Raw genomic sequence first — 25,728 nt, 5'->3', positions numbered from 1 at the left:
ATTTCACATAAAGTGCCACACAGTCCTTCCCTCTGATGTTAATTAGAATGCTTTACTATGCTGTCATCTTAGCTGCCTGTCTCAGAAAACCTACAACATAAACTACTGGAATGGCACACCTCCGCCAGGCTGAACAGTTTACGTCGCAGTTAGTCACAGTTAAAGGCGTATGAATACATCGATTCTGGGTTTTACCACCGTTTTACCCACTGTCTATTGCATCACCCAATGTAACACGTTACATTAGTTATTCGTGCTTGTTTGTATGCATTATAACATCCTTAACTCTCTGTTAGTGCGGCGGGGTATCTCAAATCCCTTTTGCATGTTATAGACAGGTGGAAAATTCCGAAAAAGCCTCTAGAAAAATTTTTTCGAGCATTTTTTGTTACAAGCTGGTAAAAAGGTGTTTTAGGATATTTTGAAGGTGCTGAATCTGAATATGCTTGTTACCAGAAAGTCTTTTCGACCTAATTTACCAAAAATCGGTAATTAAAGGATGATATATAAATCAGCAAAATGTAATATCTGATTAACACCTGTACATTGGCGATCACCCCAAAGCTGAATCCAGGCAGCCCTAAACGTCAATAAACGTAAAAAATATATATTGTTATGAGCTGTACGAGGATAATAAATAATACAACTACCGTATCATTGCATGGTTGGCACAATTTTATTGATTAAACCTGATTAAATGACATCATGACGTGGTACACGATAAAGCTTGTGGGAATCAATTATGTGATCAAGGCATATGGATGACTGTAAGCTGAAATGTTCTACTTCTACACACTTGTTTAGCTGTGCCATGATCTGTCATATATACTAAACGAATGTTGATATCTACATCTACTTGAATGACGGTGACGTTAGCACTTCATATCATAACTACAATAAAGCAATGCGTGCTCATAAAACAACATTCCAAGCGTTGTGGAGGATATTGTTGCCACAATTCATCGAGCATGCCAAGGAACATGACCCGGAGGTGTATGTGCAAATTATGTCGATGCCAAACGCTGATGCCGAGGAGTATGTGAAGCTTGCTCAAACCGACGGCTTCCATAGAGCCATGACAATGTTCATCAAAGATACCCTATGTACCAATCCTAATCTCCACTACTGGTGGAATTATATGGAGATGATCACTGTTTTACTTATGTTCACACGGGCACAACAAGAAGGCCAATGGGATCTACATGTGCACTCATTCACACGCATGGTTCCTTTCTTCATGAGGTACGATCATCACAACTACTCTCGATGGGGGCCCATATACATTACCGAGATGCACCAGCTCCCACCCGAGATCGTTTGTCTCTTCAAACAAGGAGATTTTGTTGTCAAGCGATCAACACGAAAGTTCAACCAAGTTGATCCTGACCAGGCCCAGGAATGGCTCAACGGGACTGGGAAAAGAGGCGGTGGCATAATAGGTATCACACGAACCCTCACTGCTTTAGCAAGATGGAGTCTCTCGTACAATTTAAGATCTCAGATTTCGGCTGATGCACGAGTAATGTTTGGAATGAGAGAGGATAGTCCTGTTCACAATGAAGAGACCTCAGGTAGACAGACAGAAGACAACAAGGTAGAAGACAACCTTCTCTTCGTCTTGAAGAGGTTCCATGTCTTCTCCGTTTATGACATGCACGATGTCCTGCAAAGCATAGCCACGAATGATTTGGTCACAGAAGACATCCAGGATTCACTTCTCAAAGCGGCAGAATTGGGCCAGGAACAGTTGGACATTTTCGTTGAGCAGAGGCTAATTAAAAAAACACAAGATGATGGGGGCACTGCTACAAAAAAAATTTATGATCCAATCCGAAAAAATAAAGCTCCAACATTCAGCAACGTGTATGGTGTCCGAAAAGACAGCAAAGGCAAAGACCAACATGAAGTCATGAAAGTTGATCGAAACATCCATCAACGTTTGATTGCTGCATATGCAGCTGGTAGAGAAGTTGATCTGGCCACTGTTCTTCAACATGAGCTGATGCCAGTACCAATTTCACTTGCTGAAACAAATGGTTCCCTGAGGACTGGGTCCAAGGCCATCCTTCTTGAATGTCTAACTGCTGGTATCGAATGCCCGTCAACAATAATTCCCCAGGATTCATGTCTCCTCATAGATGGCCAAGCTCTGGTAATCGCATTGGGTAAGCCACCGGAATGTAAGACGTTTGGAGACTTGGCAGACAATTTTGTTACCAGGGTTAAATCAGCAAGTGTGAGGTACGATAGGGTTGACATCGTGTTTGACAGATACAGAGATGATTCCATCAAGGCTTCAACACGTCAAAGAAGGACCAAGACAACTCGTCCCATTCGTCACATTATTGAAAGCCGAGACGTACCCCTAACAGTTAACTGGACCAATTTTACAGCCCTGCCAGAGAACAAGGCAGACCTGGCGATGCTGCTGTCCAAGGAATTGATCAGACAAGCTCCGGCTGACAAGACTGTTGTTGTCGGTGGTGGATTTTCTGACCAACGTATGGTTAGAAGTAACAGTTCTTCATTATGCTTGGACACTGGAAGCAACACACGAAGAAGCAGACACCCGCCTAGTTCTTCATGCAATAAACAGTAATGCCAACACCATTGTAGTAAGGGCTAGGGACACCGATGTTTTTTTTGTTGTTAATAGCACATGTCGATGAGATCACCTGCCATGAGCTATGGCTGGAAGCGGGTACCTCCAAAAAGCGCAAATTCCTTCCTATACAAAAGGTGCGTGCTAAGCTTAACCCAGGCTGGACACAGAATCTCCTATCGTTCCACGCACTGACTGGCTGTGACACGACATCATTTATATCTGGTCACACAAAGAAGACACTATGGACGGTGTTTAAAGAACACCATGAACTTCTCCGCGGCATTGGGGTAGACGTCCTCACACCGGACGCCATCGCCTCTGCTGAGAAATTTCTGTGCAAAGCGTACAATGTGCCAAACTCTGTGGATACAGGAAACCAGGCTCGCTGTCTACTTTTCTCCACGACAAAGAAACCGGAAGCATTGCCACCAACGAGTGATGCCTTGAAGTACCACATAATGAGGGCAAACTACCAGAGCTTGGTCTGGAAACGCGCAAACTGCGCACAACCCATCCTTCCGTTGCCGAGGGACAATGGATGGACATCGGATGGAGAAGGTAAACACACACCTATTCTGACTAAGCTCAGTGCTATCCCAGACGGCTGCATGGAGATGCTGGCATGCCAATGCAAAACTGGTTGTAAAACGATGCGGTGCAAGTGCCGAAAATCCAATGTTTTCTGTATGCAGGCATGTAAGTGTACAGGCACTGAAGAGCCGGATTTCATGTGCATGAATATTAGAGATAAGTGAGTATGCGGAATCGCAAGGTATTACGAGGATATTGGAAGGAAACTGCTGTCGTGGATCTGACCTTTGTTACCCGGTGGTGCGAGTTAAATATCTGAATCCTAAATAGAGATCAACCTGGGCTGTAAATTATTTTTTTTGTAAATTACATCATTATTTATAATCATCGGGATGCCGTTTTTGTTGTAATTGTCTGAACAGAGAGGTAAATAGCTGTTGACGTAGACTTGCTACATGCAATCACAGTGAACAATGACAACTGCAGGAAGACAATGGTGCACAGTAATTTAATAGTATTGCCTGGACATGCAATTGCAGATAGCGTGAAGATTAAAGAACTGCTTGTTGGCAGTATATTCAACTTTTGAGATATGACAAATCACAATACAACATCTTCTAAACCCAATTTTGCCCAATATTTAGACGTATATCAACAGAGTGAAAATGTGTGTCATTATAGTCCTTCATGGTGCTGCAATATGGACACTACTTGTATGGACCACATCCCATGCCAGAGAGGCTTAATTTTGGTGTAAATAAAGACGTTCAAATGTGTAATTTCACTCTTTTGTAGTCTGGTGATTGTATATTTGTTCTCCCGCTCTATTCTTAGCAGAATTGAAATAAGTCCAAATACGATGAGAGCGACAGATTCAATTGTATTCAGGACTTATCTCCGAAAAAAGGTGTTTTGGGTGGCCATCTTTGATACGCCATTTTGGGCCCTTCGTGACAAAAGATTTGTTGGTAACAGCGATTTTTGAATTCATCATACCCGAATTGTCTTGAAAAGATGATAAGATGACTTGTAACAAAAAATGCCTTGGGGTGTTATAATTCCTTATATCTCCAGCCTGGTGTTGGCTTAGCGGTTAGGGTGCAGGCATGGGATCCTAGGATCCTGGGTTCGAATCCCGGTCGATCGCTGAATTAACGCCAGGGGGGTTGACTCAGCCTGTCATCCTTCCGAGGTCAGCAAATTGAGTACCAGCTTTTTTTTTTCTATACTGCTGGGATGAATGATCATGGTGTGTACCCCGATTTAGAATAGGTACACCGTATCCCTGCGCATCGTAAGAGGCGACCAAGGGTTGGCGTCAGGAAGGGCATCCGGCCATAAAAACATTGCCTCAAACAGGGAACCATGATTGTCATGGGGCCGGCAAGGCTAACCCCCGCTCCAGCGGGGAAAATGGCCTTAAAACGATCATTCATTCATTCATTTTCATTCATTCCACCTGTCTATTACTAACAATGTTCAAAGCCCCGCCGCACTAACAGAGGGTTATAAACAGTACGTTTTTTGTTTGACTGCCAGGCAGGCAGACAATATTATCTCCCTACTTTCTGCACATTTGTGATCAAGATGAATGCAGAGACAGTGTATGGTAAAATGTCAAACTTGTCTTCCTACTTATCTTCTGATTCATGTTCAAAATATAACATTGCATTTAAATAAGTTGTTTCTAGATCATAAAATGACGATCACAGACGGACATGAACCATTTGTTTAAACCCACCTTTTGGAATTAGAACGGCCCTCAACAGAGCATATATATACCTCTACCTGGCCGAACAGTTTACGTTTTGTATCCCACTGATAGGCTAGATCTGCATCCTGACCTGAACCAAAATCGAATCGGCTTGTTCTGGTCACCTACCCACTCATCCACCAAGGTTTGGCAGAACCCTTCCGCAATTTTTTGAAATATCGTGAAATTCTCACAGAAAATCCCAATTGTCGTTTTTGGACTGACCTATAGATTGTGAAGAATTACTTTAAAAATTCTACTATCCGGATTTCGGTCCTCACCAAAATCGAATCAATTTGTCCTTATCACACACCCAACCTGTCCACCAGGTTTCATCCGAATTTGTCAATAACTTTTTGAGATATCCTGCACACAGACGGACAGACAAACAGACAACAGGGGTGAATACATAACCTACATCCACCTTTGGTGGTGGAGGTAACAAATCAGGTTTTGAGAGTATTCATAGTCTATTCGCTCTTCACTGGTGGTCGCCATATTGCATTTTTACGTATTATAATGAGCTATCTATGTTAGCACGCCCACTCTATGAAAATCTGATTGGTCGAGACGAGATTAATTGGTGTGAGGATACAAGTCAAAACTCTTGTTTGAGCAACTTTTGCTTGTGGCAACAAGTGGATTTACATTGCATGGAAAAATATGAAGCAATGTTGGGTGAATCCAGGTAGTCCCTGGATTACCTGGGTCTCAAAGACTCAATGGGAGACCATTGAGTCTCAAAACTGTGTGATAAATGGTCAGGGCCACGGCCTAGTTTTGTCAATTTAGAATCTGTTAATCCAGTACTTGCATTTTGATTGCTAGATTTCATAGATATTGCATATTGCCTTTGCAACTTTACCACTGATACAAAAGGTCCACAGCAGCTATTCTAGTTTGACATGATTTTCGAGATAAGATGGGACTATCCCATTAGTTTTTGGGCATTGGGGAGATTGTATTGGTTTCGTGATTCGTGAGTTTTTATTTTATGGAGCTGATGGTATTGTAATTTTTCCTCATTTGCCTGATGACTTTGGTTTGCTTTCCAGACGAAGGAACGGTATGGAAAAGAATGCAAGGTGAACTCTCCTATTTTCCCATCCTTTGATCCCAATAAATAAATGGCATCATCCATTGCTGCAGCTTCCTCTTCAGTGCTCAATGCATGGGGTATTTAGAAATAGCCAAAAGAGCCACCGATCGGCCATTTGTATGTTCAATTTGTCTGGAAATTTGCAAGTGCTGTGTGCTGACAGCATGAGCTTTAATTGTTTCTTATTTTCAATCAAGTTTAGTTAAAAAAAATTGTTCATAAAGACCACTTCCATTGAAAATTGAGAGAGTGAAGGTTAATGTGAATTGGGTGATTTGCTGGTCTATAAAGGTAAATTAAGGCTTTTGTTTAGGGTTTCTATATTCAACATTGCCATATTTATCGAAAACCATGATTTTTTTTCTACCCTCATTAATCCCCGCCTCCCAACCCACAATCCCACCTCCTTCCAAATTTCCCGTTTTTCCTTCCTGAGAGTTTCCTTCTGTATCCATCCTGTCCACCCCATGCATCTTTCCTGCCCCCCATTCCTCCCCACATCCATTGCTTGTCTAAGTCTCCCTTTATCTTATCCTTCAAACCCGCTGTTGGTGTCATCCTCTCCTCTCCCCCTCCCCCCACCTCCACTCTCTCTTTACTGTTCCTTTTACTGTTCCTTTACTGTTCCTTTACTTTACTAGGATCCAGGATCCTAGGATCCAGGATCCTAGGATCCTAAGCCGGCACCCTAGCCGCTAGCCCAACACCAGTACCTTTACTGTACCTTTACTGTTCCTTTATGTCCTATTCCTTTCAGTTTTCTGGCACTTCCACGAGCCTTGACTCTGGATACAAATAAGAAGAAGCCCTTTTAGAGCAAGTTAAAGCCTTTTAAATTAATAGTCACCTTTTTTTGACTTTAATGGACTCTGTGATCAACTCTGTCACATACGTGTTTGGCAGTGAATACAAATGATGTGGCATTAGCACCAATTGTTCCTTATTTAAATGTTTAATTATTTTATAATCTCCTTTGTTTTATTGTTTTATCTTCCTTTTAAACATTGATCAAAGGCTCATGATAGCGCTTGTACGCCATAATGAGCCTTCGTCAGACAATGTAAGTTGGATGTTCGACATCAGTGTACTTTATTATGAATTGCTAGATATTTATAGAGAAAAACGCATGTGGGATTTGAACTTATGTTTCCCACATCATGAGCCAGGGGTTCAGATGGGAATACTATTTAGCTCATCCGATTGAGGCAGTATTTGAAGTAATAATGAAGTAATATAATAATGAAGTAATAATGAATAATAAAAACCACCGTTTAGAGGCCATTTTTCCCCGCAAAGCGGGGGTTGGCCTTTTCGGGGACCGTGGTAGTTGTTGTTTTTTGGTCCCCTTTTTGAAGCAATGTTTTACGGCCGGATGCCCTTCCTGACGCCAACCCTTTTTGCCGCCTTCAACGACAAACAGGGAATTACCAGTGAACTGGTACTCAATTAGCCGACCTCGGAAGGATGACAGGCTGAGTCAACCCCCCTGGCATTAATTCGGTGATCGACCGAGATTCGAACCCAGGATCCTAGGATCCTAAGCCGGCACCCTAGCCGCTAGCCCAACACCAGGGATCTTATGATGAAGTAATATTCTTATGAAGTAATAATGAATAATGAAGAGTAGAAAAGCGGGAGGGCCGACGGGAGTTGTGGGAGATATGTTGAAGGCAGCAGGAAGTTGGGGTGTGAAGAGAATGACAGAGATCTGTAATCTGGTGGTGAAAGAAGGCCGCATTCCAGTGGATTGGGAACTGAGTACCCTCGTCCCTCTATACAAGGGGAAAGGTGACCCTCTGGAGTGTGGCTCATACCGAGCGATAAAGTTATTGGAGCATGGAATGAAGGTATTGGAAAGGGTGTTGGAGAGGAGGATAAGGAAGAAGGTGAAGATCGACAAAATGCAGTTTGGATTTATGCCAGGAAGAGGAACGACAGATGCGCTCTTTATTGTGAGGCAGTTGCAGGAGAAGTACATGGAGAAGAGGAAGAAGTTGTTTCTTGGGTTTGTTGATCTGGAGAAAGCATTCGATAGGGTTCCATGCGAAGTATTGACATGGGCATTGAGGAAGTTAGAAGTGGAGGAATGGATGATCAGAGTTGTGATGGCAATGTACAAAAGAGCGTGCACAGCTGTAAGGACGAAGGACGGGAACAGTGGTGAGTTTGAGGTGAAGGTGGGAGTGCATCAGGGGTCGGTACTAAGTCCACTTCTATTTGTAGCTGTGATAGAGGTGCTGGCTCAGAACGTAAAGGAGGGTTTACCATGGGAGTTGTTGTATGCAGATGATCTGGTGTTGATTGCGGAAAGTATGGATGGACTGAAGGAAAGGATGAACAAGTGGAAGGAATGTATGGAGACAAAAGGTCTGAAGGTGAATATAGGAAAGACTAAGGTGATGGCAAGTGGTAAAGCATGTGGTGAGGTGGAAAGAACTGGGAATTGGCCATGTGCTGTGTGCAGGAAGGGTGTCGGAGTGAACTCCATTCAATGTACAATGTGCGCTGAGTGGGTTCATCAAAAATGTAGTGGTCTGAGAGGGTCATTAACCAGTGTGGCAGCTACATTCAAGTGTAAGGTGTGCACAGAGGGAGCTGCAGATGGAGGAAATGTTGAGTTGGATCTTGGAGACGGCGTGAAGCTGGAAGGTGTGAAAACATTTTGCTACCTCGGAGACGTGCTGAATGGAGAAGGTGGATCAGACTCGGCAACGGTTGCAAGAGTGAGATGTGCATGGAAGAAGTTTCGGGAACTGAGTGGCATGCTGATGAGGAGGGGAGTGTCGTTGAAGCTGAAGGGAAAGGTGTATGCTGCATGTGTGAGAAGTGTTATGATTTATGGGAGCGAGACATGGGTAATGAACGTAGAGCAGCAACGAAGGCTGGAAAGGGTGGAAATGCGAATGGTTCGGTGGATGTGCGGAGTATCGTTGAGAGAGAGGAAGACAAATGATGAATTGTGAAAAATGATGGGAATAGAGCCTGTGATTGATGCTGTGAAGAGGAACAGGTTGAGATGGTTTGGTCATGTGTTGAGGAAGGATGAAAGTGACTGGTTGAGAAGAGTGATGGAAATGAATGTAGAAGGAAGTAGAGGACGGGGAAGACCGAGAAAGACTTGGCTAAAGATGGTGGAAGAAGAAATGTGGGCAAGGGGGTTAACAAGGAGAGATGCAGAAAATAGGGCAAGATGGAGAAGATTGTCATGGGGACCGCAAGGCTAACCCCCGCTCTAGCAGGGAAAATGGCCTTAAAATGCATGTTATTGTTGTTGTTGATTGAGGCAGTATTTATATCATCTGTACAGCTGTGATTCAAACCACGGCATGATTTTGCTACCCCTCATTTGTAGATATGCTGCCGACCATTTACGGTATTTCGATATTGTCCCGGTGCACGCATGCGCTACAAAAAGACTGAGATTTGCCAGACATGCAGCAAGCTCAAGAATGTATGTCAGACGTGTCTGCTGGACCTTGAGTATGGTGAGTGCATTTCAGGATTTTTATTTTCTCTTTTGTTCCTTTACATTCATAACAAAAGAGATGTATTGCTCCTTCACACGTCTTTGTTATGAGCTATTTGATCCCGAAATGGCTTTTTTTTTTTTTTTTTTTTTTTTTTTTTTTGTATACAAGATCGAGGCTCGTGAAAGAGCGAACATTAATCACACAGAAAGACAAACCGACACATAAAACATATAACATCGGGAGCGGTAGACAAGATGGGGAGAGAGGGGGAAGGACACAAACACAACATTTGAGAGCAGGGACCGAGAGACATGGAGACATTGAGAGATCTGAGAGAGGGCGAGGGCTTTGGGGGGGGGGGGGGGGGGTGCATGGGAAGGGGGCGGTGGGAGAGGTATAAAACATATGGACACTGCCAGGACTTCCAGGAAAGAAGTTGGAATTTCAAACAAGGTGGATCTGGGGTGAATTAGCGGGGGTAGAAAAGATCAAGGTTTTGGATGGGGGAAGATAAGAGATGGTGGTGAACAGCTGTTTTAAAGACCTGGAGGGAGGAGTGGGATTGAAGGGAGTGAGGGAGTTTGTTCCAGAGGCGGGAGAAAAGAGGAATGAAAGAGTGAAGGTGAGCAGAGAGCCGAGATTTCGGCAGTTTAACCATCAGAGGGTTGCTGGCAGATCTTGTGCGACCTGTAGGAATATTTGGGGGACAGAGCACAGAGAGAGCTGGGGGTGCAAGGCCGGAGAGGAGTCGGTAGAAGACAGAAAGACCACCTACCTGCCTGCGGTGAGTGAGTGAAAGGCCCTCAGAGATAGCTTCATCGCGGGAGATTCCAATAATTCTGAAAGCTTTGGTTTCAACAGCGTGAAGCCGAGCTAGGTGTGAGGCAGGAGCACCGGCCCATAGGGGAGAACAGTATTCCATTGAGCTGCGGATGAAAGCCTTGTATGTGGTGAGGAGCTCAGGTGTGCCGAGGAAGGACTTCGCACGACGGAGGATGCCCAGTCGGCGACTGGCTTTGGAGGCCAGCTTGGAAATTTGGTTTTCCCAAGAAAGATCATGGCAGATAGTGAGACCCAAAATCTTGAGCGACAGAACTTCTTGGAGAGGATTGTTGAGAAAGTAGATGGGAGGGTTGTCCAGTCGATCTTTTCGGAGAGACATAGTAAGAGTGTGAGATTTGTCAGGATTGAAAGACATGTTCCACTTGTTTGACCAGTCTGTGATTTTGTCCAGGTCTTCAGAGAGTGAGGAGGCAGCAGACTGCCGATCTGAGGGAAGAGGAATGGAGCGGCAGAGAGTGGAGTCATCAGCAAAGAGATAGAGAGGATTTTCGAGAGAGTCAGAGAGATCATTGATGAAGACCAGAAAAAGCACGGGACCCAGAACACTGCCTTGGGGAACTCCAGCCTGAACAGGAAGAGGAGATGAGAGAAACCCATTCAGGGCCACACGTTGACGACGACTAGAGAGGAAGTCCGCCAGCCATGCGTGGAGATTTCCATGGATACCAAAGGAGGAGAGTTTGGTGAGCAGAGCGGGGTGCCAGACCGTGTCGAAGGCACGTGATATGTCGAGGGAGGCAGCTCTAATTTCCTGTTTGGCATTGAGGACCTCCATCCATTGTTGAGACAGCAGAAGCAGCATGTCCAGAGTAGAGTGACCTGGTCTGAAACCAAATTGATGATCAGAGATCAAGCCATTGGAGAAGAGGAAAGATTTCATATCCGAAGCAATGATGGATTCCATGACTTTGCTGATAATTGGGAGAAGGCTGATTGGTCTGTAGTTGCTAGGATCTGTTTTTGCACCTTTTTTGTGCAAAGCGGTGATGTTGGCTGATTTCCAAGCAGATGGCAGTTGACCTTGAGCAAAAGAGAGGGTGAAGAGAACAGAGAGAGGGTGAGATAGAGCAGCAGAGCAGGATTTTAGGACCCGTGGGCTGATGCCGTCGGGTCCAGTTGCAGAATCAGAGTCGAGGGTTGACAGAAACTTTTCCACCTTGTCAGGAGGAAAGGACACGGAGTCCAGGAGCAGCAGGGTACGACTGGGTATGGTGGGTACAGAGAGGGATGGGTTTGGGACACAAGATTTAGAGGCAAACACAGAGTTGAGGCATTCAGCTTTTTCACGTGCGGAGTCAGCTGTGTAGCCGTTTGAGGTAAGGGAGGGGATGGAGGGGGAACAAACACCAGAAACGGATTTGACCAGACGCCACCAGGATTTGGAAGAGGGAGACAGATAAGAGAGTTCGGTCTTGAGAACGGAGAGATATTGTTTCCTGGCTCTCCTGAGGGTGGACACACACTTGTTTCGGGCTTTGTGAAAGGAAATGAGATTTCCTTCCGTTGGATTTGCTTTCCAGGAGACGAAGGCAAGTTGTTTCTGGGCAACAGCCTCACCACAAGATTCCGTGTACCATGGACGGGAGGAAGGGTATGACAACTGAAGACGAGATGGGATAAATCTGTGCATGAGAGAGAGCAATTTACTTTGGAAGAATTCCCAGGATGAGTTGATGTCAGAGGTGGTAGAGATGGGAGACCAGTCCAGATGATTGATGGCTGCTTGAAGACCGTGCCAGTTGGCCTGAGTGAAATGCCAGACTCGTCGACGCTGAGCAGGCTCCCTGAGGATGGTCAGAGAGATGCTTCATGCTTGATGGGTAATAAAGCAACTTAATTTCCTTGCAGGACTGCCTGTGCAAGTGCGTGACACTGGGCTGGTGCTGCGTGATGAGATCCCCAAGTCTGATGTCAATAAAGAATACTACACCCAGAACGCGGAGCGTGAGGTCTGTCCCGTTTTGGGAAGGGAGAGGCACCATTTTTGTAATGAAATGGTGCAATTTTCATATTTTTGTGGTTCGTTTACCCCTCCCCCAAATCCTGAAATTCTTCCGGCCCACCTGCTTACCCGCACCTACAGATTCGTAACTCTGACGGTACAATTCCGGCTGGTGCATTGGGGAAAGCGCAGGCACCAAGTGATATGTTGCTGAAGCTGGCACGCACTACACCCTACTACAAGCGCAATCGACCACACATTTGCTCCTTTTGGGTGAAGGGAGAGTGCAAGCGTGGAGAGGAGTGTCCCTACCGGTAAGAGAACTCAAAGCTTTACAAACACTTGCCCTCGTTATTACCTCCGCCATCATAGGTGGATGGAGGTTATGTTTTCACCCCTGTCTGTTTGTCCGTTTGTTTGTGAACAAAATATCTCAAAAAGTTGTGGGCGGATTTGGACGAAATTTGGCAGAGAAGTAGCGTATTTGACAAGGACGAAATGATTAGATGTTGGTGAAGATCCGGATTCGGATCCATCTACTATAATTTTTTAAGTGATTCTTCACCATTGGGAGATAGGGCCAAAATCGATACACAGCAGGATATTTCGAAAAGTTATGGATAGATTTGGACGAAACATGTTGGACAGGTTGTGCGTGTAACAAGGAAGAATCAATTCGATTTTGGTGAAGATCTGGATCCGGATCCAGCTAGTATAATTTTTTTAAGTGATTCTTCACCATTTAGTGATATGGCCAACCAGGCGGAGGTATGCTCTCTACTGAGTGCCGTTCTAGTTTGTTTATTTTTTTGTTTTCTTCATCTTGCAGTTTTCGATATTTGCTCTATTTTTGTATGCACAAGGAGGGAGATCGGTGATGTGATCACCATAAGGGTATAATTCCCAAAGATTGGATACATAGGGATTTTAAAATCGAGTTAAAACTGCTATTGTGATCTGTATTTGCATTGAGCTCGAATTGTAAGGTTATTTATATATCTCCAATGGGAGATAAATGAGGGAAATTTATTATATGAACTGTTCTTTTGTATAGATGTGCAATCTTATTTTCGACAATTTTGTTTCTTGATTTTTGTTAATTTACATGCGAATAAAGCATGGGGGTAACTTAAGTTTATGATTGAGGAACAAGTTGATTTAAATTGAATGTTATATTTTGAACACGAATTGGAACACAAATCTGTAGTATAGCAGTACTTTGGCTCCGAATCCGTCCCAATTGCAAATGCATGGAGAGAGGAGTGAGATCATTTTTTTACTCTCTCTCTGCCTGCCTGGCAGTCGAACAAAATTGAATATCATTCCAAACAGGAAACTTACTGTTTTTATGGACGTCATAAAGGACACAAACAATGGGCACAATTAAGAATAATGTTTAATAAGGTGGTGTAAAAGACGCTGCCGCAACGGCGGTAAACTTCCGAAAAAAGTTTTTTTTCTACAACCTCTAAAATCTTTATTTTGCTTAAATTGCATTATGTACTTGAACACTGTAGAACACAAATTGCCTTTAGACTCTTTCAAAACCTTTCCGTTTAGCAGTAATAAGACAAAATATTACGATATTTTATGTCATATTGACCAATCAGATTCGTTGCTTGCATACCCCACCCATGTTCTTGTTTCTCAAGACTGTGTGGGGGTAATGTGTTTGATGAACTCTCTAGTTTATTTGTGTAAAGAAGAATTGCTGTTAAAATCTACTGCCCTTTTTGGCGGGAGGGTCCGTTTCGTGGATGCTTGTTAGATCGACCATTACTTAAAGTGCAAGTAAAGTGATAATATATATTGGGCCTTATTATATAATATATCCTGAAGTTATGTTTTACTGAAATGAAATCTTTGAAATATTATTTTAACTATGAGAAAAACACTTTTTCCTGGAAATTTCCCGAATGAATTTCAAAAGTGGGCGGGGCGCATCTGTGACGTCACGAAAAGACAATAGGCTTATCGAGGTCAACAACTATGGCATCAGCGAGTGCAGAAATACTTGTGGAATTTGAGGATTTGAGTGGGAGTGAGAGCGAGTTTGTGCTGGAATATTCGGAGGATGAGGGAAGTTCTTGCGATGGATTTGTCAGAGAAGAGATTGAGGAATTTAATGTGGATTTTGCTGGGATTAAACCCTATATGTTCGAGCCAGAGCGCGACGCTAATCAGGCTAATGGCGGACCGCAAAACACAAATGTCGAGGAAGAAGCATCCAGAATGGGAAACAGTGACTGGTGAGTTCTTAACTAAATATAAATGTACATACTTTCATGAATGACAAGTATTTTAAGTATCGCCGCTTATGGACATAACATAATGTGTTGATGAGTGTCATGTTTTGTTGCAGGTGTACATATGGTCACTGCCAAGCAATGGCCACAGTCAGGGAATCGACGTGTTGTCACGAGATTGGACAGACAGCACGTCGAATTCAGGGAATGATGGATGTGAACTGCATAACACAACACCCGGGATTTCAGATTGAAAAGGGGATGGAGAGGAGGAAGAAGAATCATGACGGAAATTAATTGCAGAGGAGGAAGAATTATGAAGGGAATATATTGAAAAGGGGAGGGAGAGGAGGAAGAAGAATCATGATGGAAATTTATTGCAGAGGAGGAAGAATTATGAAGGGAATAGATTGAAAAGGGGAGGGAGAGGAGGAAGAATAATCATGACGGAAATTAATTGCAGAGGAGGAAGAATTATGAAGGGAACAGATTGAAAAGAGGAGGGAGAGGAGAGGAGGAAGAATCATGAAGGGAACAGATTGAAAAGGGGAGAGAGAGGAGGAAGAAGAATCATGATGGAAATTAATTGAAGAGACTGAAAGAAAAGATGGTGAAGGATGAGTATTGATTGGTAATACGTCATGAACCGATTGGTAATGTCATATTGAAACAGAAAGAAAAAATTCATTCAAACTCTTTTGCACTGATCAATGGACGTTCCAAGTTTGTGGATGAAATCCGGTTCGTTGAGTTTCCTGGAGTTGTTGTTCCTCCATGTTCGAGTTGGAGAACCCAACCACAAACAGAATGTCACGTGATGATGAATAGTGTGTCCTACCTGGTTAAAGTGACGAGGAACGGGTTTACCTGAAGGATTCTTTGACCAAACTGTCGTCCAGTTTCACCGATGATGTAGGATGGTTGTAGGATGGATGTAGGATGGATGTAGGATGGTTGTAGGATGGATGTAGGATGGTTGTAGGATGGATGTAGGATGGTTGTAGGATGGATGTAGGATGGTTTCACCAATGATGTAGGATGGATGATGATGTAGGATGGTTGTAGGATGGTTGTAGGATGGTTTCACCGATGATGTAGGATGGTTGTAGGATGGTTTCACCGATGATGTAGGATGGTTGTAGGATGGTTTCACCGATGATGTAGGATGGTTGTAGGATGGTTTCACCGATGATGTAGGATGGTTGTAGGATGGTTTTACCGATGATGTAGGATGGTTGATGTAGGTAGGTTTTTATAAAGTGACCGTGAAACACAGTAGATTCCATTGCAGGTGCCACAGGTAAAATGATCCTTGATATATAGATGGTCTGCTTTCCTCCGGATATATAGATGGTCTGCTTTCCTCCGGATATATTGATGTCATAGGGTTGATAAAGTCACTGGTGTCGGCAACGACTGCGCAGGTATCACAATAATCACACATATCACAATAACACACTTCACACAATAACACACAATAACTGTCAGAACAGCCGTACACCACACACTTCCGTACCATTGTCAATTGAAACACGCAATAAGTAAAAATAATCAGGTAAACATCACACGGCAAATCAACGCGATAGCTCTGTGATGGCGATAAATCATCTGTTCGCAGGCGAAGTCTTTTCGTGATGTCACATTCCGGAAAATGCCGAACGCTTCCGGTTTATTGCATATGAAGGTATGTGTTGAAAAATGGCAAAAATATGCTAATTATGTTAACTATAATTATCACTAAATATTGTGTATTGCCAAATAAATGTTAAAAATGAACATAATTCTCCCTAATAAGGCCTAATATATATTATCACTTTACTTGCACTTTAAACCGCAAGTCCATTTTATATGCCTGTATACCCCCAAATTGGCTTTATTGCCTTAAATTTAGTTAATTACCTCCACCACCAAAGGTGGATGGAGGTTATGTTTTCAACCCTGTTTTTCTTTGAGCAGGATATCTCAAATGGTTATGGATGGATTCGGGCGAAACTTGGTGGACAGGTTGGATGTGTGACCAGGACGCATTGATTAGATTTTGGTGAAGATCCAGATCTGGAACCAGATACGATGATTTTTTAAAAAACTTTTATCTACTTCGTGTATCGAGCCCCCCTGGGGCACCCTCTCGTTGACTCTATTTGCGTTGAGTAGGGTATACACATAATTATATAGGTTAAAATGAGCAGCTCTGTGAGATCCCTCGCTTTCCGGTCTTTCTCGATGTTTTTTCTAACCGAGAAAAACATAAACCGATAAAGTATTTAATCTTCCAGAAAAACCTCTAACTTGATAATGCGGTGTTAGGGTGATGAGAGTTGTGCTATTGGAAAGAGCATGAATATCTGAGTCGATTAAGTCCAACTTCGTTTTTTCCCTTTGTTTTTCAAATTTAGATTTTAAGGGGTCACTTCGAGTAATTAAAGTGATTCTTCACCATTGCGAGTTTGTGCCAAAACGATATTTAGCATAGTATTGCAAAAATTGTTGGACGGATTTTGACAAAACTTGGTGGATGAGTTGATTAGGTGACAAGAATAAGCCGATTATATTTTGGTTCAGGTCCGAATCCAGATCCAGCCTATCAGTGGGATGCAAAACATAAACTGTTCAGCCTGGTGGAGGTATGCGCTCTACCGAATGACATTCTAGTTTTTTCTCTGTGAGCCGCTTCCCCTCTTGGTGGTCTCTTTTTGCTTTCCTCTCATGGCTTGTTTAATGTAAATTGTAAAATTATTTATTTTCATCATTAATGCTATTATTGGTTGTGCAGGAGTTGACTTATTTTGCTTTCTTTTTTTTTGTTTATTTTAAATCCCCAGTGGCATTTCTCTAAATAACCACTGCAAAATTTTATGTGTACCATTTTGTCATGACTGAGAGGTATGCACAAACGCCTCTAAGCTGTCCAGCTTGGGATTGAATCCCGAATCACCTATAAACTTCCACTCCAGTGTTTCACAGGCAGGATGATTCATCAATGTGTGTGCCGCCCCTTCAATGGATGTTAAATGGGTGTCCCGTCTGCCGACATTAGTTGGTGGACGTGAAATAACCCATGGTGTCCTTTGCAAAGAGCAGGAGAGTTATCGCCGGCACCATGGACAAATTCCAAATTGATGCCTTAACCAACAGAGGGCATCAGTGGCACAGCCATGCTCTCAGCCTATAATGCTACCCAGTATCCTTGTGCTGCATCCAAAAGAAAGATAATTGCTCATTCGTATGTTCATTTTTTTGTTTGCTTTTGAGATTATAAAAGCTGCTACTTCATTGACTTCATTCATTCATTGATTCATGACTTCATTGACTTCATTGACTTCATCTTCATTGACTGAAACGCTGTTCAAATGAATAATGTGTTGTACTTGAAATTGTCCCATATGTTTACAAATCTCTCTTTGGAATACTAGCCACTACACGCTATTGCTCTATCCTCGATGTCCTGTGCAGCCACGAGAAGCCAACAGATCCAGATGACCCACTTGCTGATCAAAACATCAAGGATCGGTATTATGGCATCAATGACCCCGTTGCTGATAAGCTTCTTCGCCGTGCTGCCACCATGCCTCGTCTTGACCCACCTGAGGACAAGTCCATCACCACGCTCTATGTGGGCGGCCTTGATGACTATATTTCCGAGCAGGACATCAGGTGCTAAGCATTTGCTTCTCTGTTCCAATTACTTTGTACCACTGAGCTGTGCTTGTAGATGGAATTATTGTTGTCAGGTTAATGCTTGTGTACAGACTGAGCTGATAGTGTCTAGAGGTGACTAGTTCTGTTTCTGTAAACAGCAATGCTTCTCATGCTCACTGTTGCCTATTATTCCCCCAGGAATCATTTCTACCAGTTTGGGGAGCTACGCAGTGTGTCAGTGGTCCCGCGGCAGCAGTGTGCATTTGTTCAGTTCACGCTCCGCTCCTCGGCTGAGCAGGCCGCCGAGAAATCTTTCAACAAGCTGATCATTCGTGGGCGCCGGCTGCATATTAAATGGGGCAGGTAAATTGACTCGTGTCAGAATGTTGCGCATGCGTTTTGAAATTGTTGTCTCCTATTTATATACACTACCGGTCAAAAGTTTTAGAACACTTCAATTTTTTCAGTTTTTATTGAAATTTACACAGTTTAATGTCCAGTGAATAACCTGAAATGGTACAAAGGTAAGCAGTAAACTGCTCGAGGTTTAAAATAAGCTTAGGTTAGCAAAAACGGGAAAATAATGTAAATTGCACAGTTATATTGTAAAGAAGGCCTTCTTCAGGGAACAAGTAATGGGTTAACAACTTACAGCTGTTCTGCAGCAATGTAAGTAAATTAAGCCTTGAAAGTTGATGCAAACAATTCCTACAGGTGTCCCAACCTCTGCTGATTACTTGATTACAAACCCCCTGTCTGTATAAAAGCAGTATTGGAACAGACTGTTATTACACCCTCTGAAGCATTATTTGGACAATATTGCACTGCAGGAAGTAGTATATTGGAAACTGGAGGAAACTGACAGGAAGAGGTCTGGCAGACCCAAAGCCACAACAGAATCAGAAGACAAGTTTCTGAGAGTCACCAGCTTGCGTGATAGGTGGCTCACAGGGCAACAGCTTCAAGCACAGCTTAACACTGGTCGAAGTAAGCAAGTCTCCGTTTCAACTGTGAATAGAAGACTTCGAGCTGCAGGTTTGACAGGTCGAGTGGCAGTAAGAAAGCCATTGCTAAGATGGCAAAATAAGAAAACGAGGCTTGCCTGGGCCATGAAGCACCGCTAGTGGACTAAGGAAGACTGGAAGAAGGTCTTATGGACCGATGAATCCAAATTTTTAATCTTTGGTTCATCACGCAGGGTTTTTGTATGCCGTCGAGTCAGCGAAAGGATGTTTCCTCAGTGTGACACCAGCTGTCAAACGTGGAGGAGGAAGTGTGATGGTCTAGGGCTCGTTTGCTGGATCCAGAGTCGGCGACTTGCACAGAGTGAGTGACTGGCACCCTGAACCAAAAGGGCTACTACAGCATTTTGCAGCGCGTGGACCCTATGGTATACGCCTTGTTGGTCAGGTGTTCATCCTACAGCAAGATAATGACCCTAAACATGCCTCCAGGCTATGTCAAAACTACCTTCGAGGAAAAGAAAAAGACTGGTGGCTTCAAATCATGGAATGGCCAGCACAGTCTCCAGACTTAAACCCCATTGAGCTGGTTTGGGATGAACTGGACAGAAGGGTGAAAGCAAAGCAACCTACAAGTGCAACACATTTGTGGGAACTTCTGCAAGTGTTGGGAAGAACTTCCCAAACAATAATTGATTTCCATTGTAGAAAGAATGCCACGAGTGTGTTCAGGGGTTATATCTGCAAAAGGTGGTTACTTTGCTGAGTCAAAAATTTAAATTAAATTTTGTTAAGCAAAATGATTCTATGATTTCTTTTTTTATCTCCAATTGTTTATTTGGCGTCAGGAAGGGCATCCGGCCATAAAAACATTGCCTCAAACAGGGAACCATGATTGTCATGGGGCCCGCAAGGCTAACCCCTGCTCTAGCAGGGAAAATGGCCTTAAAACGATCATTCATTCATTCATTCATTCTCCAATTGTTTATTTGTTCTATGATTAATTTCAGAGTACATTGAGACATTAAACTTTCAATAAAAACTGGAAAAAAACACCAATTTGAGGTGTTCTAAAACTTTTGACCAGTAGTGTACATGTAGTAATAAGCATTGAATTTGCATTAAAATAGGAATTAATTGCATTCCACTCCCTCATGGTATTTCTCAGGTCTCAGGGAGCGCCCAGGCCACGAGATGAAGTAGCAGACCCGAACCTCACAGAAAGTGGTATCCGCATGGAGCCAGTACCTGGTCTACCTGGAGGTAAGCAATATAAAGGATGACTTAGCTGCATTTTAATTATTATGCTTCGTGAATGGCTTCTACCTTGGACAGCACCCAATTTAAACTTATGAATGGTTCAAATGTTGAATTTTGTGTGTTTGTGTGTTTTTAACAGAAAGACGTCCAACTAAAATAGTTAATGGATCTACTCTGCTAATTTAAGTAATACACTAAATAATTTATAGAATATTATACCCCTTGCAGTGTTACTTCAATTTTACTTTAATTTTAATAAAATAATGATTTTAACGATTTTTTTTTTAATCCAAGAGTTTAGTGCTATTGCCGTCCAGAAGCAGTGCCGGACACCACCCCATTGAACCTTTATTTAAATTGAAGGACTGAAATGAAACTTGGTAACTGAACAACCAACCGTCTGCAAAACTGAAAGTTCTTGGAAATATGATGAAGGCGATTTGTGTTCTCGTGTTAAAATATATAATTAATTTTAATTAGAGATTTATATATAAATAAAAAAATAAGGCGTATAAATATAAATAGAGGCGTAAAAAAAAAAATTACAAGTTTCACCGCCATTTTACTCATTGCCTATTACACCACCCTGTCTAACACGTATTAGTTATTCATGCTTGTTACTTGTTCTTTATAACGCTCTTAAAAACAGCAAGTTTCCTGTTTGGAATGATTCTCCATTTTGTGTACCTGCCAGACAGTCAGAGTAAAAATGTTATCTCACTCCTCTCTGTGTTTGTGTGGTCGGGATGAATTTTAAGCCAAAGAGTACGTTAAAACGACACACTTGTCTTCTTATTCATCTTCCAATTCATGTTCAAAATATAACATTCAATTTAAATATGCTGTTCCTCATTTACAAGCTAACGATCATAAACTGATAAGATGGACAGACGGACTGCCGGACAGACCTGAACCAATTACTTAAACCCGATTTGCGCTTTGCGTGCGGGGGCGGGGGGGGGGGGTGGGGGGGGGGAGGAGGAGGGGTAATAAGGAAGAGCAGATTTTGTTTCACTCAGGCAACGTTTCACCTGCTTCCCAGCGAGCTTCCTCAGGCCAATAGACCCCGAGTCTTTGCACGTATTAACTTGGCCATTTACTTCGGGTCACGTGCCTTTTATTACTTACTCGTGATCTGGTGTGTGTTTTTTTTGTTGTTGTTGTTTCCTTGGCACCAACGCGGCTGCTTCCGACTCGCTGTTGGAGTCGTATAACATCCGGTATATAACTGAAAGGTTTTCAATCACAAGTGCAGGGAAGCTGCTATGTTGCCCTGACAATGCTCTAATGAGAGCAAGTGCCTGAATTTACATATTGTTAATTGTGCGAGTCTGCGAGTTAGCTCTCTTGGGAGCCGTAGATAGTATGTGTGCACCATGGCGGTGACGTCACGGCGTTCGTCTCAGGTCGCAGAGCGACTTAATTAGGTGTGTTTGTGTGTGTATTCATACATACATACATACTGTTGGAATGTAAATATTTGCAGCAGTCTAAGGTCTTTTTGCACTCTGAAGCAGGTTCTGAAGCAGGATTTGCCTGTATTTGGCTCCATTCATTGTTCCCTCTATCTTTACAAGTCTCCCAGTCAATGCCACTGAAAAGCATCCCCACAGCATGATGCTGCCACCACCGTGCTTCACAGTAGGGATGGTGTTAGATGGGTGATGAGCGGTGCTCGAGTTCCGCCAGACATAGCACTTTGCATTCAGTCCAAATAATTCAATTTTCGTCTAAACAGACCACATAATATGTTGCCTCATGTTCTCAGAGCCTTTCATGTGCCTTTTTGCAAACCCCGGGCATGCTGTCATGTGCCTTTTTCTCAGGAGTGGCTTACATTTAGCCGAGGTTTGTGAAATGCTGCAGAGACTGTTGTCCTTATGGCATGCTCTCCCATATCAGCCAAGGAACTCTGTCAGAGTGGTCATTGGGTTTTTGTTCACCTCCCATTTCCTAATGATTGAGCTCACTGTGCTCTTGTGAACTTTCAACACGAGAAATTGTTTGTACCCTTCCCCAGATCTATGCATCCTCACAATTATTATATCTTGGAGTTCTAAAGACAGTTCCTTGGACTTCATGGTAGAGTTTCTGCTCTGACATGTACTGTCAACTGTGGGACCTTGTATAGAAAGGTGTTTTTCTTTCTAAATAATGTCCAATCAATTGAATTGGCCACAGGTAGGCTGCAATCAAGTTGTGGAGACATCTCAAGGATGATTAAAGTAAACTCGATGCACCTGAGCTCAATTTGGAGTGTCATCGCAAAGGGTTTGAATACTTATTGACTCGAGACATTTCAGCTTTTCATTTTCAATTATTTTGTCAAAATTTCTTTTAAACAAGAATCCACTTTGATATTATGGGGTATTATGTGTAAATCAGTGACAAAAAAATCTCAATTTAATCCATTTTTAATTCAGGCTGTAACACAACAAAATGTGAAAAAAGTCAAGTGGTTTGAATACTTTCTGAAGGCACTGTATATATATATATATATATATATATATATATATATAGAGGAATATATATATATATATATAGGGGAATATATATATATATATAATATATATATATATATATATATATATATATATATATATATATATATATTATATATATATATATATATATTAGGAATATATATATTATCTGTCTGTCTGTCTGGTTGTTGCCATTTGTCTCAGAAACCGCCATATGGATCTTCGTCAAACTTTCAGAAGTTCATCCGTGAGTGTAGGGCGAGTGTTTTAGGCAAAGAAGTGTTTTGAAAATTTGGTAAAAAATGCTTGATTTTATTTATTTATTGCTGGATAGTGCTTAAGCCTTTGTAGCTATGTGAAGGGTAATATTAAATGATGCCGACCCCATTCCTTAGTGGGTGTAGGGAAGTGTTTTATGTCCCCATGAAAAATAGGAAAAAAGCCCCAAAATTTGATTTCTTAAAAATGCCAACAGGATTAGAACAGCATCAGGCAATGCCAGTTACCCCTGCTAATATATTTTGTATGTGTATCTATCTATAATTCCAGTAATCTCTGTGTGTTTGTTTGTACGTTTGTACGTTTGTACGTTTGTACGTTTGTTTGTTTGTCTGTGACCGCTGTTTCTCGACAACCACGGGTCCGATATACTTTAAACTTGCCAGGTATATTGCTGGGGACCCGAGGATGTGCCTTTTCAAGGTTTGAAATTAATCGGACAAGTACTTACCGAGCTATGGCGATTTAGCCGTTCGCCGTTCGCTTTGGCGTTGCGAATGGACCAAACCATTGCATGTAAATAGAGGGGGGGGGGGGGGTTCTGTGGTCGTTGCGAATGGACCAAACCATTCATGTAAATAGAGGGGGGGGGGGGTTCTGTGGTCGTTACTGCCACGTGGTTTCAAAGTTTTTTTTTGTTGTTGTTGTTTGCACGCATGTTTTTTTGCACCCACGTACGGGCACGCCCTAGGATGTTTACACACACACACCCCTACACAAATTGTTTTTTTTTTTTTTTTTTGGCAAGGAACGGGCACCCACGTACGGGCACGTCCTAGCTTATATATAGTACGGGCATGCCCTAGTATGTATAAATGCATGAGGCAGATATGTTGTGCAACTTGCAGTGTCCTAACATTTCACTGTACTGCAGGAATGCTATCTATGCTCTGTCAGAAACTCAATATAGCATGCCCTGCTTGTCCTAAATTCCGCAGCGCTACCCCCTCCTCCAACGAGCGAAGAAACGCCACAGGCAAACTATTTCAACCTGCCGCCTTCCGGACCACCCCCTCTCATGGGCATGCATCTCCCACCTCCCCCTGGCATCGGACCACCACCACCTGGTAAAATCTTCCAAACCTGAATGAGTGCTTCTTTCTTTTCAACAAATACGAGTTTTGTTATAAATTTGGATTTGACTCGAAATGCATTGCCAAAATGTTTTTGATTGAAATTGTGCAGATGTGTTGAACAACCTTGTATGATGTAGATGCAATCTACCTCAATTGCTGACCTCATTTACCTCGACTCTTGCTTTTGTCCACAGGTTTTGTCCCAACGACTTTCCCTCCACCTCTCCCCCCACCACCATTCATCCGTGGTCCTTCTCCTGTCCACTATCCCTCTCAAGACCCACATCGTATGGGCACGCACATGGGCAAACTTCAGATCTGACACTCGTTGCCCTTAGGACCTGCAGCATAAACCTGCTTTGCATCATTTGTTCATAGATTTTTGCCAAAGCACATGGTCTTGGTCCAGAGATTGCAAATTTTATCCATAATTCAGTTTATGGAGAAAGGCTTGCGTATTTCAAAAACAAAGTCCTTTCTTAAGGACAGATACATTACTGGTCATGTCTAATGGCCATGTAATTGTTTTTTATCCAGACTTGTTTATTTTTAATTTTTATCTTTTCCTTTCTCTAAAGTAAATACTGGCTGTTGTCCAAGATTCCAAATTTGATTGTCTGCATCTGTTAAACCCCCAGATGCTTGTTTGATAAAATAACTGAACTGCAACGACTTTTTTGTCTCAATAACTAGTTCTCTGCGTAACATGCCAATTTAATCAACGAGAGTTAGTTGTCAAAAATGGGGCTTCAATAATATGATGTTTGTGTATATACTGTATATGCCAAGTAAAGCCACTTTTTGGAAAAATTCCACCTTTTTCTTGCATTGGGTAGAGTTACCATATGGGATGCAAGGAAGTGAAACACTCCACCTGGTTGTGTTTGGCCTTTCGATTTTCAAGTGAAAACTTTTGCATTGAAAAGTAGTTTACGATGTATTTTGGCCTCGATATTAAATGCACATTGAGCGTAGGGTTTGGATTACTTCTGTTTGTCATTTGTATCATTATTAAGCTTATCGTAATTTCTCCTTAGTCTTGGTGGAATGACAATGTAGTTCAAAGCAGAGCATTTAAATTAAAATATTTGTGAGATGGTTTAGGAGGGTTGCACGTGACGTCACTTCCTGATTTTGCACGCGATGCTAAACCTGCGGCCTCCATGTTGATAGTATATGCTACATCGTTCACAATAGATTCTAATGTAAGTTGGTGCTATTCCAAGTGAAAATAGTTTTCTCTTGCCCTGTATTTGGGTGTTCAAACCTGTCCCATTGAGAGAAGGACCCGTCATTCTTTGGTTTTTCCAGCAATGATCACACACGAGGGCTCTCAGATGGATGAATTGTGAAAACGGCGATTGAAATGACTCACTGATATTTCCTAAGCTGACCTCGTTGAAGTTAAGAAAGACAGTTGTGTTTGCAGCGATCACTTCATGGACCGTTAGTATTTTGTTTGAGTTAAAAAAAAAAAAAACCACCTTTAGAGGCCATTTTTCCCCGCAAAGCGGGGGTTGGCCTTTTTCGGGAACCGTGG

At 42.5% G+C, this 25,728-nt stretch overlaps 2 protein-coding genes across 5 annotated transcripts in view; both read left to right on the top strand.

The window, feature by feature from the left end:
• RBM22 (RNA binding motif protein 22) overlaps positions 1 to 25,162 on the top strand; it is a 42,539-nt gene extending 17,377 nt beyond the window's left edge. For 3 of the 4 annotated variants that reach the window (XM_068112281.2, XM_068112283.2, XM_068112285.2), the window contains 9 exons: positions 5,945 to 5,974; positions 9,341 to 9,473; positions 12,150 to 12,250; positions 12,385 to 12,557; positions 17,943 to 18,143; positions 18,327 to 18,491; positions 20,259 to 20,353; positions 24,051 to 24,179; positions 24,383 to 25,162. In XM_068112281.2, coding sequence (XP_067968382.1) covers positions 5,945 to 5,974; positions 9,341 to 9,473; positions 12,150 to 12,250; positions 12,385 to 12,557; positions 17,943 to 18,143; positions 18,327 to 18,491; positions 20,259 to 20,353; positions 24,051 to 24,179; positions 24,383 to 24,510 — 1,155 coding nt within the window. In that variant the 3' untranslated portion in view covers positions 24,511 to 25,162. The remainder of the gene's footprint in view (positions 1 to 5,944; positions 5,975 to 9,340; positions 9,474 to 12,149; positions 12,251 to 12,384; positions 12,558 to 17,942; positions 18,144 to 18,326; positions 18,492 to 20,258; positions 20,354 to 24,050; positions 24,180 to 24,382) is intronic. The other variant, XM_068112282.2, reaches the window with a different exon arrangement.
• Positions 2,635 to 3,322, top strand: LOC144889109 (uncharacterized). Its single transcript, XM_078768993.1, has 2 exons — positions 2,635 to 3,163; positions 3,298 to 3,322. The coding sequence occupies exons 1-2, from the start codon at positions 2,635 to 2,637 to the stop codon at positions 3,303 to 3,305; spliced, it is 537 nt and encodes a 178-aa protein (XP_078625119.1). The 3' UTR covers positions 3,306 to 3,322.
• Positions 25,163 to 25,728: the final 566 nt, after the last annotated feature.

The sequence above is a fragment of the Myxine glutinosa genome, unplaced genomic scaffold (genome assembly GCF_964187855.1).
Source record: "Myxine glutinosa unplaced genomic scaffold, kmMyxGlut1.1 SCAFFOLD_827, whole genome shotgun sequence".
Lineage (NCBI taxonomy): Eukaryota > Metazoa > Chordata > Myxini > Myxiniformes > Myxinidae > Myxine > Myxine glutinosa.
This window is presented reverse-complemented; position numbering and strand designations above follow the sequence as displayed.